At 52.2% G+C, this 23079-nt stretch overlaps 1 protein-coding gene across 3 annotated transcripts in view; it reads right to left on the bottom strand.

Annotated features, from left to right (window-relative positions):
* Positions 1–3537: 3537 nt before the first annotated feature.
* The window catches only part of CA9 (carbonic anhydrase 9), a 70308-nt gene continuing 50766 nt past the window's right edge, over positions 3538–23079 (bottom strand). The window contains exons 8-13 of one of the 3 annotated variants that reach the window (XM_073343230.1): positions 22706–22847; positions 16087–16161; positions 5438–5461; positions 4647–4682; positions 4259–4352; positions 3538–3881 (exon numbers count right to left, since the gene is read on the bottom strand). In XM_073343230.1, the coding sequence (XP_073199331.1) occupies positions 3815–3881; positions 4259–4352; positions 4647–4682; positions 5438–5461; positions 16087–16161; positions 22706–22847 (438 nt within the window). In that variant the 3' untranslated portion in view covers positions 3538–3814. The remainder of the gene's footprint in view (positions 3882–4258; positions 4353–4646; positions 4683–5437; positions 5462–16086; positions 16162–22705; positions 22848–23079) is intronic. The other 2 variants (XM_073343232.1, XM_073343233.1) reach the window with 2 other exon arrangements.

Genomic DNA, 23079 nt, shown 5'->3' with positions numbered 1-23079 from the left:
CAACAGGCCAGTGGGGCAACCTGGAACAGAACCCAGCTGTTCTGAGCCTTGGTCCAGTGCTGTATCCACTGGACCACACTGCCACTGTCCTTGGGAGGGGAGTGTGTGTCCTTGTTTTACAGAAATGGTGCAGGGACTCCACATGGCCACTAGGCGTCTGCCAGTACCACGGCACGTGGCACCGGCATCGAGTGGGTGAGTGGGGCGCTGGTTGGATGCTGCCAGGTGGATGCTGGGCTCCAGGCTGGCACAGTAACGAACCCCGCTGGAGGGTCACAGGAAGCTGGGCAGTGGCTGTCTAGCCTCTACTGCTGCATGCAGGGTGTCTGGCTGCTGAGCCCCTGGGGGCAGGCCAGAGGCCATGGGACCCCCCCTCCCACCTGTGACAGGCCCCATGGCAATGACTTTCATAGATTCATAGATTCATAGATATTTAGGTCAGAAGGGACCATTATGATCATCTAGTCTGACCTCCTGCACAATGCAGGCCACAGAATTTCACCCACCACTCCTAAAAAAGACCTCACACCTATATCTGTGCTATTGAAGTCCTCAAATTGTAGTTTGAAGACCTCAAGGAGCAGAGAATCCTCCAGCAAGTGACCCGTGCCCCATGCTACAGAGGAAGGCGAAAAACCTCCAGGGCCTTCCAATCTGCCCTGGAGGAAAATTCCTTCCCGACCCCAAATATGGCGATCAGCTAAACCCTGAGCATATGGGCAAGATTCATCAGCCAGATACTACAGAAAATTCTTTCCCGGGTAACTTGGATCTTACCCCATCTAAAAACCCATCACAGGCCATTGGGCCTATTTACCATGAATATTTAATTACCAAAACCATGTTATCCCATCATACCATCTCCTCCATAAACTTATCGAGTTTAATCTTAAAGCAAGATAGATCTTTTGCCCCCACTACTTCCCTCGGAAGGCTATTCCAAAACTTCACTCCTCTGATGGTTAGAAACCTTCGTCTAATTTCTAATCTAAATTTCCTAGTGGCCAGTTTATATCCATTTGTTCTTGTGTCCACATTGGTATGGAGTTTAAATAATTCCTCTCCCTCTCTGGTATTTATCCCTCTGATATATTTATAGAGAGCAATCATATCTCCCCTCAACCTTCTTTTAGTTAGGCTAAACAAGCCAAGCTCCCTGAGTCTCCTTTCATAAGACAAGTTTTCCATTCCTCGGATCATCCTAGTAGCCCTTCTCTGTACCTGTTCCAGTTTGAATTCATCCTTCTTAAACATGGGAGACCAGAACTGCACACAGTATTCCAGGTGAGGTCTCACCAGTGCCTTATATAACGGTACTAAAACCTCCTTATCCCTACTGGAAATACCTCTCCTGATGCATCCCAAGACGACATTAGCTTTTTTCACAGCCATATCACATTGGCAGCTCATAGTCAACCTATGATCAACCAATACTCCAAGGTCCTTTTCCTCCTCCGTTACTTCTAGTTGATGCGTCCCTAGCTTATAACTAAAATTCTTGTTATTAATCCCTAAATGCATGACCTTACACTTCTCACTATTAAATTTCATCCTATTCCTATTACTCCAGTTTACAAGGTCATCCAGATCCTCCTGTAGGGTATCCCTGTCCTTCTCTAAATTAGCAATACCTCCCAGCTTTGTATCATCTGCAAACTTTATTAGCACACTCCCACTTTTTGTGCCCAGGTCAGTAATAAAAAGATTAAATAAGATTGGTCCCAAAACTGATCCTTGAGGAACTCCACTGGTAACCTCCCTCCAACTTGACAGTTCACCTTTCAGTAGGACCCGTTGTAGTCTCCCCTTTAACCAATTCCCTATCCACCTTTCAATTTTCCTATTGATGCCCATCTTATCCAATTTAACTAATAATTCCCCATGTGGCACAGTATCAAACGCCTTACTAAAATCTAAATAAATTAGATCCACTGCATTTCCTTTATCTAAAAAATCTGTTACTCTCTCAAAGAAGGAAATCAGGTTGGTTTGGCACGATCTACCTTTTGTAAAACCATGTTGTATTTTGTCCCATTTACCATTGACTTCAATGTCCTTAACTACCTTCTCCTTCAAAATTTTTTCCAAGACCTTGCATACTACAGATGTCAAACTAACAGGCCTATAATTACTTGGATCACTTTTTTTCCCTTTCTTAAAAATAGGAACTATGTTAGCAATTCTCCAATCATATGGTACAACCCCTGAATTTACAGATTCATTAAAAATTCTTGCTAATGGGCTTGCAATTTCTTGTGCCAATTCTTTTAATATTCTTGGATGAAGATTATCTGGGCCCCCCGATTTAGCCCCATTAAGCTGTTTGAGTTTCGCTTCTACCTCAGATATGGTGATGTCTACCTCCATATCCTCATTCCCATTTATCATGCTACCATTATCCCTAAGATCCTCTTTAGTCTTATTAAAGACTGAGGCAAAGTATTTGTTTAGATATTGGGCCATGCCTAGATTATCCTTGACCTCCACTCCATCCTCAGTTTTTAGCGGTCCCACTTCTTCTTTCTTTCTTTTTTTCCTATTTATATGACTATAGAACCTTTTACTATTGGTTTTAATTCCCTTTGCAAGGTCCAACTCTACTTGACTTTTAGCCTGTCTCACTTTATCCCTACATATTCTGACCTCAATAAGGTAGCTTTCCTTACTGATCCCTCCCTTCTTCCACTCCCTATATGCTTTCTGCTTTTTCTTAATTACCTCTCTAAGATGCTTGCTCATCCAGCTTGGTCTACAACTCCTGCCTATGAATTTTTTCCCCTTTCTTGGGATGCAGGCTTCCGATAGCTTCTGCAGCTTTAATTTAAAATAATCCCAGGCCTCCTCTACCTTTAAACCCATAAATTCTTCAGTCCAATCCACTTCCCTAACTAATTTCCTTAATTTTTGAAAGTCAGCCCTTTTGAAATCAAAAACCCTAGTTGCAGATTTATTTTTGTTAATCCTTCCATTCAGTTTGAACTGAATTAGCTCATGATCACTTGAGCCAAGATTATCCCCTACAACCATTTCCTCTATGAGATCCTCATTACTCGCCAAGACCAGATCTAAAATGGCATCCCCTCTAGTCGGTTCAGCAACTACTTGTTGAAGGAATCCATCAGCTATCGCATCTAGGAAAATCTGAGCCCTATTATTATTACTAGCACTCATCCTCCAGTCTATATCTGGGAAGTTAAAGTCTCCCATGATCACACAGTTTCCATTAGTATTTACTTTATTAAAAACATTAAAACATTAAGACTTCTCCTGCTGCTCAGCCCAAGGTGCACTAAGAATGAATCCACTGGTGGGGGTGTGGGCCAGAGTAGCTACATGAGTGCTCAGGAAGGCAAAGCCCAGCTGCAGCATCCTTTTCTGGGGCTTCCTGGCTGCTCTAGCTGGAGCCATCCACTGTGCTGCTGAGGGCAGCTGGTCCCACACAGGGGTGCTTCCTAGCCCTGGCCTGGTGTATCTGCCTGGGGCGATCCCACAGCAGAGGAGCTCCTGCAGCAGAGGCAGGGCTGGCATAGCAATAGGTTTCTATTTCATTGATTTTATTGTATCTTTAAAAAAAGTATCTGTGAAAGGGGCAGAGTTTTTCCCCTCAGTCTCTGCTGAGCCTCAGTGCAGGTAACCGGGCCTCAAGGAGTGAAGGCCCCAGAGAAGGGGCCCCTGCTGCTCTGGCCCCTTGGTGGGGAGGGAGGGCGTGCTTGGCTGGCTGTGAGTGGCAGGGTCCAGCCAGCAGAGCCCAAGGGTGCGTGTGCTGGTCTCCTTCCGTGTGCCAGAGGCCCTCGCTGGGCAGCAGGAGCCCTGCCTACACCGCATTCTCATCTGTGGTGGCTGCTGTGTAGATGACATTGGGCTTGGGGTGAGAGTCCGGCCTGCAGGGAAGGGAGAACACTGGGGCGTCAGGGAGCCCTGGAATGAGCTGAGAAAGGACCGATCGCCTGCAACTCCCTGGCAGCCCCCCCTTCTGTGTCATGGGGCAGGTTCTCCCCACTCACACCCCCCCCCCCGGCCTCTGGGCACTCTCTCCCTACACGCGGGAGTGGCTTGTGCCAGGTGAGCTGCGACTCTCCCAGCCTTTGCAGGGTAGGGCACAGGGGGGAAGGGGAACTTGGCTGGGGGTGGGGGGGGCAGCGAGGGAGAATCGTAAATTGAATGGGGGTTCAGGACAGAGGGAGGGAGAAGGGTCGGGGTGTGGTTCCCGCATCCAGGCAGCGGGGCGTGGAGCATGCCGGTGGCTCCCAGCTCTCACCTTGTGTTCTGGCTCCGCTGCTTGTGGATGTAGATGAGGAAGGCCAGAGCCGTGACTGCAAAGAGAACCCCAAAGAGACCAGCCAGCACGTCCGCTGCAGACACAGGAGAGCAAGGGGGGGTGAGGTACCAGACACAGAGGGGGAGGGAGAGCTCAAGGCCTGGGAGAGTGGGACCAAGCCAAGCGCTGCTCCCAGGGAGGGGAGGAGGAAGCTGGTGCCACAGCACAGGGGCAGGGAGAGGCCAGGAGAGCCAGGGCAAGGGATGGAGGTGACAGAAGATGGGGAGGCCGGGTGGCCCGGGGCAGGAGGTTGAGGCAGCAGAAGCTGGGTGGCCCTAGGGCAAGGAATTGGCAGGGAGGCCAGGGCAGCCCATCCTGCAGCACTCACCTGTCTGCAGGGAGAGGCCCAGCTGGTTTTCTGAATCTAAACATGAAACATGTGGGGGGGAGGACACAGAGACAGCAGGTGAGGCTGGGCGGGGACAGGTGCCAAAGCCACCCACCCCCTGTACAACCCCCCTGTGCCCCAGCCCACTGTCCCGCCATTGCATCCCCACATCCCAGCACGCAGCCACCAAGCCTGCCCCCCATCCGAGCCCAGTGTGCAGCCTTGTCCCATCCCCATTCTAGCCCAGTGTGCAGCCCCCCACTCCCCCCCGTTCGCTCTAAGCTGTGCATGGGTGCACGCGCGCACAGATACTAAACCCCGTGCACACAGCGAGACACCGTGCACACAAACATTTGCACAGAAGCACAACAATTTGCACATAAGACATTTTTTGTGCATACAGCCTGTCAGAAATTAGAGGGAACATTGACCCCCCCCCCCACACACATCCCAGCATGTGGTCACTGAAATCTGCACCTACCCACCCAATCTGTGTGTGTACCCCCCCACCCCCATGTGCAGTGCCAGGCTCTTTCCTGGCACACAGCCAACTCCCCCCCCCCCCCCAAATGTAAACTCGTGTCACCCCGTGGACACATGTCCCACTCCCCCAACCCCTCCCACCATGGTGTGCCTTAAGGAAGCAGGTACCACCCCCCCATACTGGTACTGGCCTGGCCTGGCGGCTAACACTGGTGCCCTCCCACGACAAGCTGGTGTTAAGGGGATGCCTGCCAATTCTTTCGCCTCTGCCCCATCCTTGGGGCGTGGCGCCTGGGCCCAGTTCTTACCTCCGCATGGTGGGCAGCCAGCACCTGCAACAGATGCAACATGGTGAGCAGGCCGTGGGGGAGGGCGGTGAGAGAGAGAGAAGGGGGCTGACTGCAGCAATGGGCAGGCGTCTCCCATCACAGCCCCTCTGCCCCCTTTTATTTGGTTTTGGTAAAACAACTTTGAAGAGTCCCTGCCCCCCAGCAGAGCTGCGAATGCCTGCCCCCCATGGTTGCCCCTCCCCCTCCAACAGGGACACTCGCCCACTCTGCACCGAACCAGCCAGAGCAATGCAGCTGCTCTAAACCCAGCTAGTCAGTCCTTCAGCATGGCTCAGCTGCTCCCGGGGCTTGGCCTCTGCTCCATTTCTTCCTGGGTCTCCGGTGCTTTGTTAACCGCACCCCACCAATTTCCAGTTCAGGAAAACCCAGAGCCCAACCAGCAGCGTCTCTCACCCTCAACAATGCCCCCATCACACACAGAATTGCACTGGGAGACCCTCGGCCCCGCCCCCGCCTTGGGGGAGCGAGGGGAGGTCGACAGTCCTTTGGCCATGACCATCACCAATCTAGCCTCTGACAGAGCACAGAGCCCCCTTCCTCCTTTCCTGAGAGACTCCCGCTGCCCACACAGGATGCTGGACATCCATACAGAAACTGTGCCAAAACCCAGCTAGCAACACAGCTTGGGAAATACTGATTATCCACCACAACCCCAAGGCTTTTCCAGAGTCACTGCTTCCCAGGATTGAGGCCCCTGTCCCGTATGTACAGACTGCAGTCTTTGCTCCTATATTTTTCTGTTGCTAGATGTATAAGTTTACATTGGCTATATTAAAACACATACTGTTTGCTTGCGCCCAGGTTCCAAGCAATCCCGATCCCTGTGTCAGTGACCTGTGCTCCTCACTATTTACCACTGCCCCACCAATTTTTGTGTCAAACTTTATCAGTGATGATTTTACATTTTCTTCTAGGTAACTGATAAAAATGTTAAATAACATAAGGCCAGGAACTGATGACTGTAGGACCCCACTGACAACCCACCTGTTTGATGATTCCCAATTACATTTTGAGATCTAAAAGTTAACCAGTTTTTAATCCAGCTGTGTGCCATATTAACTGTATATCATTCTAATTTCTTAATCAAAATGTCCTCTGGTACCAAGTCAAATCCCATACAGAAGTCTGGCTATTGCATCATCAGTACTTACCTTTGATGTAATCTCATCAAAAAATAGCACATTTATTTGACAAGATCTATTTTCCATAAACGCATTTTGGTTGGCATTAATTATATTACACCCACCCCCTTTAATTCTTTATTAATCAAGTCCTATATCAGCTGTCCCATTATTTTGTCCAGGAACAACATCAGCCTGACAAACCTGTAGTTACCTAGGTCATTCTATTTAACCTTTTCAAACAGTCACACACCATTAAATAGTGGCACAATCACTCTCACTGCTAAATATTTGTGCCTTATTTCTAGTCTGAATTTGTCTAGCTGCAGCTGATAGCCATTGGAGCTTGTTCTGCCTTTGTCTGGTAGAATTAAGCACGCTTTGTTAGCAGACATCTCTTCCCTATGGAGGTAATTGTAGAATGTGATCAGTCACCTCTTAGCCTTCTCGTGGCTAAACTAAATAGATGGAGTTTATTTAGTCTCCATTCCAAAGCAGCTTTTCCAAATCTTGAACACTCACCACTCTGTCCTGAACCTTTTCCTATTTTTCAACATTCCCTTTGAAGTGCGGCCTCCGGAGCAGGACACAGTGTTCAGCAATGCCATATGCAGAGGTAATAGAACCCCCCCGGCAGGCAAGGACCAGGTTTTGTTACCATCAGGCTGGGCACTCCTGTGCCAGTGTACATCTGCCATAATCACTGAGTCCTTCAAGTGATAAAGAGCCTTGAAGGCCAAGACCAGGCGTTCAAGTGTGTGGCACCCGGCACTGGAACTCAGGGTGTGTGCAGGGGAAGTGCCCAGAGCCCAGAAAGCCCAAACAGCCTGAAAGTGCTTCATGGACAAAGTGTGAATGTTGTTTATTCTTCTAGTGCCCATGTACCTAGAGCCCCTCCCACTCCAGAGAAACTGTCCCATTCCCCCCCACTAGCCGTTGCCAGAGCCCAGGGCCCTTCCAGCACGGGAGAGACCTCCACACACAACCCACATGAGATGCACTGTCCTAGGGTTGGGGGTTCCACGACTACCGCTCCCAAGAGAAGGAGGCGGGTGGTGGTGATTGGGGATTCTCTCTTCAGGGGGACTGAGTCATCTATCTGCTGCCCTGACCGGGAAAACCGAGAAGTCTGCTGCTTGCCAGGGGCTAAGATTCGTGATGTGACGGAGAGACTGCCGAGACTCATCAAGCCCTCGGATCGCTACCCCTTCCTGCTTCTCCACGTGGGCACCAATGATACTGCCAAGAATGACCTTGAGCGGATCACTGCAGACTACGTGGCTCTGGGAAGGAGGATAAAGAAGTTTGAGGCACAAGTGGTCTTCTCGTCCATCCTCCCCGTGGAAGGAAAAGGCCGGGGTAGGGATCGTCGAATCGTGTAAGTCAACGAATGGCTACGCAGGTGGTGTCAGAGAGAAGGCTTTGGATTCTTTGAGCATGGGATGGTGTTCCAAGAAGGAGGAGTGCTAGGCAGAGACGGGCTCCACCTAACGAAGAGAGGGAAGAGCATCTTCACGAGCAGGCTGGCTAACCTAGTGAGGAGGGCTTTAAACTAGGTTCACCAGGGGAAGGAGACCAAAGCCCTGAGGTAGGTGGGGAAGAGGGATACTGGGAGGAAGCACGAGCAGGAGCGCGTGAGAGGGGAGGGCTCCTGCCTCATACTGAGAAAGAGGGGCGATCAGCGAGTTATTTCAAGTGCCTATACACAAATGCACGAAGCCTGGGAAACAAGCAGGGAGAACTGGAAGTCCTGGCACAGTCAAGGAATTTTGATGTGATTGGAATAACAGAGACTTGGTGGGATAACTCACATGACTGGAGTACTGTCATGGATGGATATAAACTGTTCAGGAAGGACAGGCAGGGCAGAAAAGGTGGGGGAGTTGCACTGTATGTAAGGGATCAGTATGACTGCTCAGAGCTCAAGTATGAAACTGCAGAAAAACCTGAGAGTCTCTGGATTAAGTTTAGAAGTGTGAGCAACATGGGTAATGTTGTGGTGGGAGTCTGCTATAGACCACCGGATCAGGGGGATGAGGTGGACGAGGCTTTCTTTCGGCAACTTGCAGAAGTTACTAGATCGCATGCCCTGGTTCTCATGGGAGACTTCAATCACCCTGATATCTGCTGGGAGAGCAATACAGCGGTGCACAGACAATCCAGGAAGTTTTTGGAAAGTGAAGGGGACAATTTCCTGGTGCAAGTGCTGGAGGAACCAACTAGGGGCAGAGCTCTTCTTGACCTGCTGCTCACAAACCGGGAAGAATTAGTAGGGGAAGCAAAAGTAGATGGGAACCTGGGAGGCAGTGACCATGAGATGGTCGAGTTCAGGATCCTGACACAAGGAAGAAAGGAAAGCAGCAGAATACGGACCCTGGACTTCAGAAAAGCAGACTTCGACTCCCTCAGGGAACTGATGGGCAGGATCCCCTGGGAGAAAAACATGAGGGGGAAGAGTCTAAACTGGGAGGAGTGGTAGATACGCTGGAGGGTAGGGATAGGATACAGAGGGACCTAGAAAAATTGGAGGATTGGGCCAAAAGGAATCTGATGAGGTTCAACAAGGACAAGTGCAGAGTCCTACACTTAGGACGGAAGAATCCAATGCACTGCTACAGACTAGGGACCGAATGGCTCGGCAGCAGTTCTGCAGAGAAGGACCTAGGGGTGACAGTGGACGAGAAGCTGGATAGGAGTCAACAGTGTGCCCTTGTTGCCAAGAAGGCCAATGGCATTTTGGGATGTATAAGTAGGGGCATTGCCAGCAGATCGAGGGACGTGATCGTTCCCCTCTATTCGACACTGGTGAGGCCTCATCTGGAGTACTGTGTCCAGTTTTGAGCCCCACACTATTGGAAGGATGTGGAAAAATTGGGAAGAGTCCAGCGGAGGGCAACAAAAGCGATTAGGGGACTGGAACACATGACTTATGAGGAGAGGCTGAGGGAGCTGGGATTGTTTAGCCTGCAGAAGAGAAGAATGAGGGGGGATTTGATAGCTGCTTTCAACTACCTGAAAGGGGGTTCCAAAGAGGATGGCTCTAGACTATTCTCAGTGGTAGCAGATGACAGAACAAGGAGTAATGGTCTCAAGTTGCAGTGGGGGAGATTTAGGTTGGATATTAGGAAAAACTTTTTCACTAGAAGGGTGGTGAAGCACTGGAATGCGTTACCTAGGGAGGTGGTGGAATCTCCTTCCTTAGAAGTTTTTAAGGTCAGGCTTGACAAAGCCCTGGCTGGGATGATTTAATTGGGGATCGGTCCTGCTTTGAGCAGGGGGTTGGACTAGATGGCCTCCTGAGGTCCCTTCCAACCCTGATATTCTATGATTCTATGATTCCCCAACCACCACCAGAGCCCAGACTAGGACGGCCCTCCAGCCAAACCCCAACACAAGACAATCCCAGCACCAAAGCCCATCAAGCCCAGAACCCCAGCAGAGGCTCCGACTCTGACTGGCCCAAGGAGAGCCCTTCCCAGCAGCTGTGCTGGCTGCAAGCAGGTAGGAAGCACAGAGATGGAAGAACCAGTTCTAGCCACCAAAGGGAGCAGTACCTTCTTCGGGTGCTTTGTCCGTGCTTCTCCCTGCAGCATCCTCAGGGGCAGGAGTCACAGGAGGATCGCTGCCATCTGGGATGAGCTTACAGGGGACTCAAACATGCACAGTCTGGGGGGGAGGGGCTTTTCCAGCCAAGGGCCACCCACAACCCTCGCTCTGAATCAAGGAATAGCCTAAAACTCCATCATGGAGCCCTGGAAATCCAGAAATACTCTAAGCATCCAAGCGAGGCAGGCCATTACAAATCTGATACAAAACTACTAAAGATAGTTAAGACCCAGGCAGATTGCAAAGAGCTACAAAAGGTTTCAGAGTAACAGCCGTGTTAGTCTGTATTCGCAAAAAGAAAGGGAGTACTTGTGGCACCTTAGAGACTAACCAATTTATTTGAGCATAAGCTTTCGTGAGCTACAGCTCACTTCATCGGATGCATGCCGTGGAAACTGCAGCAGACTTTATATACACAGAGAATATGAAAAAATACCTCCTCCCACCCCATTGTCCAGCTGGTAATAGCTTATCTAAAGTGATCATCAGGTGGGCCATTTCCAGCACAAATCCAGGTTTTCTCACCCTCCACCCCCCCACACAAATTCACTCTCCTGCTGGTGATAGCCCATCCAAAGTGACAACACTTTACACAATGTGCATGACAATCAAGTTGGGCTATTTCCTGCACAAATCCAGGTTTTCTCACATCCCCCCCACCCCCATACACACACAAACTCACTCTCCTGCTGGTAATAGCTCATCCAAACTGACCACTCTCCAAGTTTAAATCCAAGTTAAACCAGAACATCTGGCGGGGGGGTAGGAAAAAACAAGAGGACACAGGCTACCTTGCATAATGACTTAGCCACTCCCAGTCTCTATTTAAGCCTAAATTAATAGTATCCAATTTGCAAATGAATTCCAATTCAGCAGTTTCTCGCTGGAGTCTGGATTTGAAGTTTTTTTGTTTTAAGATAGCGACCTTCATGTCTGTGATTGCGTGACCAGAGAGATTGAAGTGTTCTCCGACTGGTTTATGAATGTTATAATTCTTGACATCTGATTTGTGTCCATTTATTCTTTTACGTAGAGACTGTCCAGTTTGACCAATGTACATGGCACAGGGGCATTGCTGGCACATGATGGCATATATCACATTGGTGGATGTGCAGGTGAACGAGCCTCTGATAGTGTGGCTGATGTGATTAGGCCCTGAGATGGTGTCCCCTGAATAGATATGTGGACACAGTTGGCAACGGGCTTTGTTGCAAGGATAAATTCCTGGGTTAGTAGTTCTGTTGTGTGGTATGTGGTTGTTGGTGAGTATTTGCTTCAGGTTGCGGGGCTGTCTGTAGGCAAGGACTGGCCTGTCTCCCAAGATTTGTGAGAGTGCTGGGTCATCCTTTAGGATAGGTTGTAGATCCTTAATAATGCGTTGGAGGGGTTTTAGTTGGGGGCTGAAGGTGACGGCTAGTGGCGTTCTGTTATTTTCTTTGTTAGGCCTGTCCTGTAGTAGGTAACTTCTGGGAACTCTTCTGGCTCTATCAATCTGTTTCTTTACTTCCGCAGGTGGGTATTGTAGTTGTAAGAAAGCTTGACAGAGATCTTGTAGGTGTTTGTCTCTGTCTGAAGGGTTGGAGCAAATGCGGTTGTATCGCAGAGCTTGGCTGTAGACGATGGATCGTGTGGTGTGGTAAGGGTGAAAGCTGGAGGCATGCAGGTAGGAATAGCGGTCAGTAGGTTTCCGGTATAGGGTGGTGTTTATGTGACCATTGTTTATTAGCACTGTAGTGTTCAGGAAGTGGATCTCTTGTGTGGACTGGACCAGGCTGAGGTTGGTGGTGGGATGGAAATTGTTGAAATCATGGTGGAATTCCTTAAGGGCTTCTTTTCCATGGGTCCAGATGATGAAGATGTCATCAATATAGCACAAGTAGAGTAGGGGCTTTAGGGGACGAGAGCTGAGGAAGCGTTGTTCTAAATCAGCCATAAAAATGTTGGCATGCTGTGGGGCCATGTGGGTACCCATAGCAGTGCCGCTGATCTGAAGGTATACATTGTCCCCAAATGTGAAATAGTTATGGGTAAGGACAAAGTCACAAAGTTCAGCCACCAGGTTAGCCGTGACATTATCGGGGATAGTGTTCTTGACGGCTTGTAGTCCATCTTTGTGTGGAATGTTGGTGTAGAGGGCTTCTACATCCATAGTGGCCAGGATGGTGTTATCAGGAAGATCACCGGTGGATTGAAGTTTCCTCAGGAAGTCAGTGGTGTCTGGAAGGTAGCTGGGAGTGCTGGTAGCCTGGATTTGTGCAGGAAATAGCCCAACTTGATTGTCATGCACATTGTGTAAAGAGTTGTCACTTTGGATGGGCTATCACCAGCAGGAGAGTGAATTTGTGTGAGGGGGTGGAGGGTGAGAAAACCTGTATTTGTGCTGGAAATGGCCCACCTGATGATCACTTTAGATAAGCTATTACCAGCAGGACAGTGGGGTGGGAGGAGGTATTGTTTCATATTCTCTGTGTATATATAAAGTCTGCTGCAGTTTCCACGGTATGCATCCGATGAAGTGAGCTGTAGCTCACGAAAGCTTATGCTCAAATAAATGGGTTAGTCTCTAAGGTGCCACAAGTACTCCTTTTCTTTTAGCTACAAAAGGGTCTCTCAAAACTGAGTGACTGGGAACAAAATGGCAGATGAAATTTAATGTTGATAAATGCAAAGTAATGCACTTTGGAAAACATCATCCCAACTATACATATACAATGATGGGGTCTAAATTAGCTGTTACCACTCAAGAAAGAGATCTTGGAGTCACTGTGGATAGGTCTCTGAAAACATCCACTCAATGTGCAGCGGCCGTCAAACAGAATGCTGGCAATAATTAAGAAAGGGATCGATAATAGGACAGAAAATATCAAGTTGCCTGTATATAAATCCATGGTATGCCCACATCTTGAATACTGCGTGCAGATGTGGTCACCCCATCTCAAAAAAGTTATATTGGACTTGGAAAAGGTTCAGAAAAGAGCAATAAAAATGATTCAGCGTATGGAACGGCTTCCATATGAGGAGAGATTAATAAGACTGGGACTTTTCAGCTTGGAAAAGAGACAGCTAAGGGGAGCTATGATTGAGGTTTATAAAATCATGACTGGTGTAGAGAAAGTAGATAAGGAAGTGTTGTTTAATACTTCTCATAACACAAGAACTAGGGGTCACCAAATTAAATGAATGGGCAGCAGATTTAAAACAAATAAAAGGAAGTATTTCATCACTCAGCGCACAGTCAACCTGTGGAACTCCTTGCCAGAGGATGTTGTGAAGGCCAAGACTATAACAGGGTTCAAAAAAGAACTAGATAAGTTCATGGAGGATAGGTCCATCAATGGCTATGAGCCAGGATGGGCAGGGATGGTGTCCCTAGCCTCTGTTTGCCAGACGCTGGGAATGGGCGACAGGGGATGGGTCACTTGGTGATTCCTTGTTCTGTTCGCTCCCTCTGGGGTACCTGGCATTGGCCACTGTCAGCAGGCAGGATCCTGGGCTGGATGGACCTTGGGTCTGACCCAGTAGGGCCCTTCTTATGTTCTCGCCTCTTTCAGCTCTGCCAGCAGCCTTGCTAAATGACGCTACGTCTCCACCTTACCTGAGTCGCACCCCCACAGTCCCAGCCCTCTTTTTGCCACATTTGAGTCACTCCTCAAACCCTCTGCTCCTCCTGCCTCCGCTGCTCTCTCCACAAAGGAATGCGGCAATTCCTTCCAAGAGCAGATTGACAAACTATAATGTGACCTTCCCCCTCTCGGCTTGCCTTCCCTTTGCCTCCTACAGCTCTCGCCGCCTTCTCCCTGAGAACAGAGGCAGAAATTTCTCATCTGCTCGCCTCCTCGATCCCCAGGACCATCTGCTCCCTTGTGCCACTCTCATTTCCTCCTTTACCCTTCTCCGTAACCGCTCACTGGTCTCTGGGGCATGCCCCTCTGTGACAACACCTTCCCATGGCCGGCAGGCATGCTTTAGTTTCTCCCATCATAACAAACAAGCTCAGTTCCCTTTCAGTTCTAAGGCCACAGGACACAAGGTTTACGCTCGCTGGCTGGCGTTCTGCTCCACTCTGGCTCTTGTTCCTTGCGCTTCACACTCACCCAAGTCTGTCATGACCTCTTAGCCGCCACAGACCCATCCGCCTTGACCTGTCAGCTGCCTGCCACCCAGTCGCCCAGGCTCTTCTTGAAGTCTTGTCCTGCCTTGGCTTGTGTGACTGCCCTTCGCTGAGTCTCCTCCCACCTCTCCAATTGCTCCTACAAGGAGTCCTTCTGAACTTCCCCCTCAGTTCCACTTCAGCTGTCTGGGGGGTTCCTCAGGGCTCTGGCCTTGGGCCCCGGCTCGTCTCCCGCTACACCTAGCACTGAGTAATTTCATCTGCAAACACAATACCAGCTCTATGATGGTGATTCACAGACCAGTCTCATTCTGTAGAACACTAACATCTCAGCCTCTCTCGCTGACATTGCCTCCTGGAAGTCTCACCGTGAGCTCAAGTGCAACATGGCTAAACCAGAGCTCTTAATCTCCCGCAAAACACAAGTCCACTACCTCCTTTCCTGACCACAGTGGACAACAACAGAACCCTGCTCGTCACTCAGGCCTGGAACTGGGGTGTCATCATTGACATGGAGCACTCTCTAGTTCCTCACATCCAGATTGAGCCTGAGTCTTGCAGCTTTTTTTGCATAACATCACTAAGATACGACCTTTTGTATCCAATCACAAGCTAGAACACGTCAGCTCATGTCTCCATTACTGCGTCAGTCTTGACGCGTGTCTCATATGCATGGGGAATGCTGTTGCAAAGCTAATTTCCTAGCCTGTCGCTCTGGCCACAGATCCCTCCCCTGCCACCCTCTTCTCTAGCACAGGGGTTCTCACCCCCCCGCAACATGCTGTAAAAACTCCACGGCCCCCCTGTGCCACAGCAGCTGGTTTTCTGCACATAAAAGCCAGGGTCGACGTTAGGGGGGAGCAGGCCGGGCACTTGCCTGGGGCCCCCCGCCACAGGGGCCCCTGCAAAGCTACATTACTGAGGCTTCAGGGTCAGCCCCGAGTGGCGGGGCTCAGGGCTGTGGGCTTCAGCCCCATGCAGTGGGACTTCGGCTTTCTGCCCTGGGCCCCAGCAAGTCTAACGCTGACCCTGCTTGGCGGCCCCCCTGAAACCTGTTCGCAGCCCCCCAGGGGGCCCCGGACCCCTGGCTGAGAACCACGGCTCTAGCATATCCAACATTTGCTTCCTTGCTTCCCTTTCAAGGCCCTTCATGGCCTATCTCTCTCCCTCCACCCCCCCATACGGTGTTTAAAAGAAACAAAACACCCCAGCCAGCAAGAGTCTGAGATACAGGGGACAAACTAGCTACTGACACTCCCATCCCCCCACCCTCCAAAAAGACCCCTGGGAATACCTAGTACAGCAGAGCCCATCCCCCACAGCCAGCCACTGAGACCACCCCACGCCCCTCCCTCCAGCAAGCACCCCGCCCCATCCCCCCCCCCCGAGCAGAGCCATCCATCCCCCACAGCCAGCCACTGAGACCACCCCACACCCCTCCTTCCAGCAGGCACCCCGCCCCATCCCTCCCCCCCCCCGGAGCAGAGCCATCCATCCCCCACAGCCAGCCACTGAGATAGTCCCGAGCCCCTGCCCCTCAGGAGCACTCAACCTGCACAGATCCACAGCCGCACCCAGCCACCAGCAGAGTCAGGCCACGCTGCCCCTCAGAGCCCCGAAGCCTCTGGCCAGAGCCCCAGCAGAGGCTCTGACTCTGCGCAGACAAGGTGGAGCCCCCCACAGCTGTGCTGGCTGCAGGGAGACGGACAGGGCAGAGCCAGAGCCAGCCCCAGAGGGGATAACAAAAGCCACCAGGAGGCAAGCGATACCTGCTCCTGGAGCTTCGTCCGTGCTTCCCTCTGTGGCACCGTCAGGGGCGGGCGTCATGGGGGGAACTCCACCGTCTGTGGTGAGATACAGGGACTCAAACACGCATGATCCAGGGGCCTCCCAGCACCCCCTGTGATCACCCCTCAGCCATCCCCCCAGCCCAGGTATACCCAGCAACTCCCCTGGAATGCCTGCACCGAAGCCAGGAACAGCCCAACCCTGGCCCCGCACCCACATCCAAAAATGTTCCAGGAACCCTCACAGTCTCCCCCTCATCCCGTAAACAGCCCAGAGACTCACTGAATTCAAACTCCTGCGGCAAGGACACTCCAAATCCTGTGCCCATGCCATCCCTGCCCCTGGGACCACCCTGCAGGCAGCTTTAGACTCTTTCTAGAATGCTCGTCCCAGCCCGAAGCCCTCACTAATGGGGCAGGACCCTGCATGAGGGGCCAGGCAGGTAAAGTCAGGGCTCTGACTGCTGTGCCCCGTTTGTTCAGCACAAGTCTCTGTTAGGCTCGGCTTTGCCTGTGTAAGCAGAGTCCGGATGAGCTCCACCCTGACATCTGGTGGTGAGGTCTGGCAAGTGATCAATGGCTCCATGTCTAGTTGGCAGCCGGTGTCAAGCGGAGTGCCCCAAGGGTCGGTCCTGGGGCCGGTTTTGTTCAATATCTTCATAAATGATCTGGAGGATGGTGTGGATTGCACTCTCAGCAAATTTGCGGATGATACTAAACTGGGAGGAGTGGTAGATACGCTGGTGGGCAGGGATAGGATACAGAGGGACCTAGACATATTGGAGGATTGGGCCAAAAGAAATCTGAGGTTCAACAAGGATAAGTGCAGGGTCCTGCACTTAGGATGGAAAAACCCAATGCACCGCTACAGACTAGGGACCGAACGGCTAGGCAACAGTTCTGCGGAAAAGGACCTGGGGTGACAGTGGACGAGAAGCTGGATATGAGTCAACAGCGTGCCCTTGTTGCCAAGAAGGCCAATGGCATTTTGGGATGTATAAGTGTAGGGGCATAGCCATCAGATCGAGGGACGTGATCGTTCCCCTCTATTCGACATTGGTGAGGCCTCATCTGGAGTACTGTGTCCAGTTTTGGGCCCCACACTACAAGAAGGGTGTGGATAAATTGGAGAGTCCAGCGGAGGGCAACAAAATGATTAGGGGTCTGGAACACATGACTTATGAGGAGAGGCTGAGGGAACTGGGATTATTTAGTCTGCAGAAGAGAAGAATGAGGGGGGATTTGATAGCTGCTTTCAACTCCCTGAAAGGGGGTTCCAAAGAGGATGGATCTAGACTGTTCTCAGTGGTAGCAGATGACAGAACAAGGAGTAATGGTTTCAAGTTGCAGTGGGGGAGGTTTAGATTGGATATTAGGAAAAACTTTTTCACTAGGAGGGTGGTGAAACACTGGAATGCGTTACCTAGGGAGGTGGTAGAATCTCCTTCCTTTGAAGTTTTTAAGGTCAGGCTTGACAAAGCCCTGGCTGGGATGATTTAATTGGGGATTGGTCCTGCTTTGAGCAGGGGTTTGGACTAAATGACCTCCTGAGGTGCCTTCCAACCCTGATATTCTATGATTCTAAGTTGCGGAAAAGAACTTCAGGGGCTGATCTCATTTGCATAGGCACACCCACACCGCCTAGAATGAGGCCATAGCTGCCCAAATGGTCACTTTGGTAGCTGTGGGATCCCCAGTGTCTCTGTTATTGGGGCAGGAAGAATAAATTGTTATTACCCTGATTATGGGAATCAAGGACAGTGGAACTGCACTTGGTCTTTTGTTATGATGGAGGGACTCGCCATCAACTAAGTAGCACTCTGACAGGTTTCAGAATAACTGTAATAGATAGAATATCCCAGGTCGGGGTTCCAGGGTTGTGTCTGTGGGGATTTGTTCTTGTGCTTTTTCAGGGAGTTTCTTGAGCAAATGCTGTAGTTTCTTTTGGTAACTCTCAGTGGGATCAGAGGGTAATGGCTTGTAGAAAGTGGTGTTGGAGAGCTGCCGAGCAGCCTCTTGTTCATATTGCCCCCCTTCCTCAGACGTTCTTGTTAAACCCTGGATTTGTGCTGGAAATGGCCCACCTTGATTATCATACACATTGTAAGGAGAGTGATCACTTTAGATAAGCTATTACCAGCAGGAGAGTGGGGTGGGGGGAGAGAAAACCTTTTGTAGTGATAAACACCCATTTTTTCATGCTTTGTATGTATAAAAAGATCTTCTGTTCTTTCCACAATATGCATCCGATGAAGGGAGCTGTAGCTCACGAAAGCTCATGCTCAAATAAATTGGTTAGTCTCTAAGGTGCCACAAGTCCTCCTTTTCTTTTTAAGTAGCACTCGCTAGACAAGGGTCATGGGTTCCAAAACTATGAACTGAGAGAGGCTGGGGACAGGTATTAATACTTGGTGGCATGGGCCCTCTGGGGAGGGCCTTACAGGCTAATTGCACTTCCTCCTCTCTCCACTGTGGAATGTCAGAGCTAACTGTGATTCCATTAGGAGTCTAGTCACAGGCTGCTGAGCTGCATTCGCTTTGGGCTAAGGGTGCACCAGCACTGGGGCTCCCCTACTGCAAGCTGAAATCACCTAAGAGCTGACATCACTGAGTGTTGTGTTGAGTAGTGGGGGAGCCTGACGCTATATGGTGGAGCCATTTGCAGCACGGTGGGCAGAGCGGCTGGTGGAGCAGTTCAGTTTGTGGGATGGCGAGCAGAGCAGAGCGGCTGGCAGAGCGGAGCCCCATGGAGAGGTGGGCCATCAGTGTTGGACCACGTAAGGTGCCCCTTAACACACACCCCCATCTCCACCCAAGTTGGGAGGTTAAAACTCTGCAGATAAACTTTTGAACTCTGGGGCTGCCCTAACCAGGGACAGAGACTTTTGCGTCGTTGGACTTTTGGGACTTTGGGTGATTTGGGGTTGCTGGACTCAAGAACCAAAGGGAAAGGGCACGCCCCAATTTGCTTGGGGTGGGTTTTGCTCGTGGGTTGTGTTATGAATCCTGTTGGTGATGTTTCCCCAACATAATGCCACATTGTTTCTCTCTGTTATTAAAAGGCTTTTTGCCACACTCAGACTATGTGCTTGCGAGAGGGGAAGTATTGACTCTTGGAGGCGCCCAGCGGGGGTGGTATATATTTGTCCCAGGTCACTGGGTGGGGGCTTGAGCCGGTTTGCATTGTGTTATTGGAATGGAACCCCTAGATACTGAACCCGGCCCTTGTTGCTGCCAACTGTGACAGGCAGAAGGGTTACACCTGATTCCCTGCCGGGAACTTGGCTTCCTTTGGGACCGTGTGCCCCTAGGCCAGGCGTGGGCAATCGTTTTGGCCTGAGGGCCACATCTGGGTATGGAAATTTTATGGTGGGCCATTAATGCTCACAAAATTGGGGGTTGGGGTGCAGGAGGGAGTGAGGGCTCCAGCTGGGGGTATGGACTCTGAGGTGGGGCCAGAAATGAGGAGTTCAGGGTGCAGAAGGGGGCTCCAGACTGGGGCAGGGGGTTGGGGTGCGGGAGAGGGTCAGGGGTGCAGCCTCTGGGCGGCGCTTACCTCAAGCAGCTCCCAGAAGCAGCGGCATGTCCTCCTCTGGCTCCTACGTGGAGGCGCGGCCAGGCGGCTCTGCGCACTGCCCTGCCTGCAGGCGCCGCCACTGCAACTTCCATTGGCCCCATTTGCTGACTAATGGGAGCTGCAGGGGCGGTGCTTGGGGCGGAGGCAGTGTGTGGAGTCCCCTAGCTGTCCCTATGTGTAGGAGCCGGAGGGAGGACATGCCCCTGCTTCCTGGAGCTGTGGGGAGCAAGCTCCCAACCCCGCTCCCTGGCAGGAGCTTGAGGGCCAGGTTAAAATATCTGAAGGGCCGGATGTGGCCCCTGGACCATAGTTTGCCCACCCCTGCCCTAGGCACTGCCCACAGCACCTGGGTGGCAGAGACAGGGGTCTGGCTCAGATCAGGGACCTGGGCCCAGCCTGGCTGGAGGAGTCATGCTGAACTGCAGGCTGCCACGAAGAAAGCCCTGAACTCTGCAGCAAGTGGCACCTTCCTCCCGCATACACAACCCCAAGCCAAGTTCCACGCCCTGCTATAGCCTGACAGAGATGTCCAGGGCTAGGCCGGAGTCAGAGGATGCTGCTCTGGGAGGGCCTCCTCCCACTGAGCCTGTGGACCTCTCCACCCAGCAGCCAGTGCGCCAGGAACTTGCCAGAGGGAATCTGTCCCTCTGAGCTGCATCACCTGCCCCAAAGACAACAGAGATGCATTAGCTGGGCCTAGCCACTTCCCTCCCCCACCTCCAGGGACCTTTAACTTCTGGGAGCCATAGAGGCCCAAGAGTGGGTCAGTGGATCTGAGCTGTTCCAGCAGAGCCCTGGCCCGTGGGTGCATGCTGCACCAGGGTGCAAGCTCATGAGCACCACCCCAGGAGGGCCAGAACCCCGGATGCCCAGCCAGCAGAAATTAAAGAGGCACACAGGAAATGGGCCCTCAGCCATGCTACCAATGGCTTCAGCTCTCACTGCAGGTTCAGTGCCTACAGCAAAGCGAGCAGAGCAAGCCCAGCAGCACCCGCACTGCCCTGTGCTAACCATCACTCCCCCCACAAGACACCATCACAAGGGGCCCTTCGAGCCCCCTCAACCAGGGCACTTACAGAGGGAGCTGGTGTGGCCGCGAGAGACAGCCCCCCCCCGCCCCACTCCAGCAAGCACCTAGCAGGGACAGAGCTGCAGGGTCCTCTGCCATTCCCCAAGGCAGCAGCCAAGCGCTGACCAGGGTGTGATAGACGAATCACTCGCACTGTGCCCCGGGTACTCAATGCCTGGCTGGGAAAGGGGCGGGCAGACCCCAGGAGCCATGGCTGGGGCAGCTCTTGCCAGCCCCGCCCTTACAATGTGCAGCGCCGGGGCCTCCTGGTACGGCCGACATGCTCAGTGCCACCACCGAGTTGCCTGGTCTCACGTGCAGCCGGAGGCAGCTCAGCCCCAGCCTGGCCTGCAGCCCATTTCCTTTCCCACATCTGCCCAAAGGCAGAGGCTCTTGCCAGACCATGGTCACTGCAGGCAAGGAGGCACTGTGGCCCATCATAGTGCTACAGTCCCCCCCTCTGCCCCACTCCCTGTGAGGCTGCGAGTCCCAGACTCCGTTCCCTCCAGAGCCTGTTTTAAGCGGTAATGTTTGGGATGGTAGAGGAAGAACAGCCCGTTAGCGTGTCACCCTGTCCCCTCCTGCTGTCCTGGAACAATCACACTGTCTCCCTGGGGCACCCAGGCTGCTGTGTGGGAGAGCAGCCCCAGCTAAGGGGTTAGAGAAGGGCTCAGCTCGTCCTGGTTTGGGGCAGCAGCTCTGGCCAGAGCCCACTGATGGTTTTGTGCTCCCCCACGTGACAGAGGGGATCATATCCCCCTGTGGAGGTGGGACACCCAGACCTGCCTCTCCTCACTGCTTCAGGGAGCCGTGTTACGTCTGTGCAGATACATCAAGGAGCCTGTGGGGCAGAGTCAGGGACATGTTCTTCTCCAGCGAGTCTGGTTCCTCCTTCACGCTGGGCAGCAGCAGGATTGACATCCCCAGGGCTTGCTGAGCCCACAGCATGTGACCCCTCTTTCTAGGGCGCCTGCACTGTCTCTCCTTGAAACCCACCCTCACCTGCATGACATGTGCTGTAAGGGCGAGCTCAGTGACTGCCATTTCCAAGGCCTCTGCCGCCCTCACTGTGCCAGGGCTCCGGCACGTCCACCAGCACACGCGGCTTGGTGGTGGGTTAATCGTCTGCTCTACAGGCAGTAACTGAAACTGGGCCCAAAACACTAAGACTTTGGGACACATGATGGGGCTCTGCCAGGCAAATGTTTACCCAATGTGGTATCACAGGCTGTTAATGGTTCTGTTATCGCCTGGTACACACCAGCTGTATCCTGCACAGGGTGGCTTTGTCTGTGGGTGAGACGCAGAGGCATGCCGGGGCTCGGCCCACTTGCTTGGCCCAGCCTCAGTCGTTGAGTGCTTCAGAAGTGGGGCAGTGAGACTGCGGCTTTCCTAGACCACTGATGGGTCAGGAAGCTCAACAAGCACCTAAGCTGGGGAAGGGGTGTTCCAGGGAAGGGTTCAAAGAAGCTGAACTGACCAAGCTCTTTCAGAAGTGGGGCAGAGGCATAGCCAGGCCCAGAAGTGGGAGGAACAAAATACCCCTGGAGGGTGTGTTCTGGGATTTCAAAGAGCCCGGCTCCCCTGCAGCTCCTGCCTGGCTTTGGCTAGCAGGGCTGGGGACACACAGAGAAGCACCCAAACGCCTGGGTCCCAAAGTGAGCTGGCGAAAACTGCAAACAACTTGCTGTGACTATTTGTTCAGACACATTCCTTTTGTGCCCTGCTGGCATGTCAGCTGTGAGGCCAGGACAGAGTGGGCCCTGGAGACCAAGCTGCCTCTCCCCACAGAGCCCCTTGCATTGTTGTGGGCCCAGCGCTCATTGATACTAGCTTACGTGAGCTATTCCTTCCTGGGACACCAGCATCCTGATTCTGCTCTGCTCTGCCAGGCTTGTCTGTGTCAAGGTGGCATGCAGGAGAGAACCGGCCAGCCACATCCCACGGCTCCTTACCAGGAAGCGGGACCCGCCTCGGGCTGAGGGCTGCCTGGAAACTCGCCAGGACTTTCCGTCCGTGCAGGCTCTGGGTTAGCCGGAAGTTGTTCTGCAGATCCTTGTCATCGTCTCCCTGCAGCGTGGTCTCCAGCAGCGAGATCTGGAGAGGGAGGGTTGAACGGAGTCACTAAGCCGCCCCTGGGAGCCTCATGAACGCAGCCAGGATTCAGCACTCAGTGCCCTGGTGCAAGGGGGGCTGGCTTCAGGTGGTCTCCGGTTGCCTACGGGCCACCCCCACCCCCACCGTTGCTGGTGCTGGCTCGCAGCTCCTAGTGTGACAGGCATGGCAGAGCCACCTGCGGGCAGCCCCACCCACGCCCAAGAGGAGAACA

This window comes from Lepidochelys kempii, chromosome 5 (assembly GCF_965140265.1).
Source record: "Lepidochelys kempii isolate rLepKem1 chromosome 5, rLepKem1.hap2, whole genome shotgun sequence".
Lineage (NCBI taxonomy): Eukaryota > Metazoa > Chordata > Testudines > Cheloniidae > Lepidochelys > Lepidochelys kempii.
Note: the sequence above shows the minus strand (reverse complement) of the source record. Positions and strands in the feature narration are given on the sequence as shown.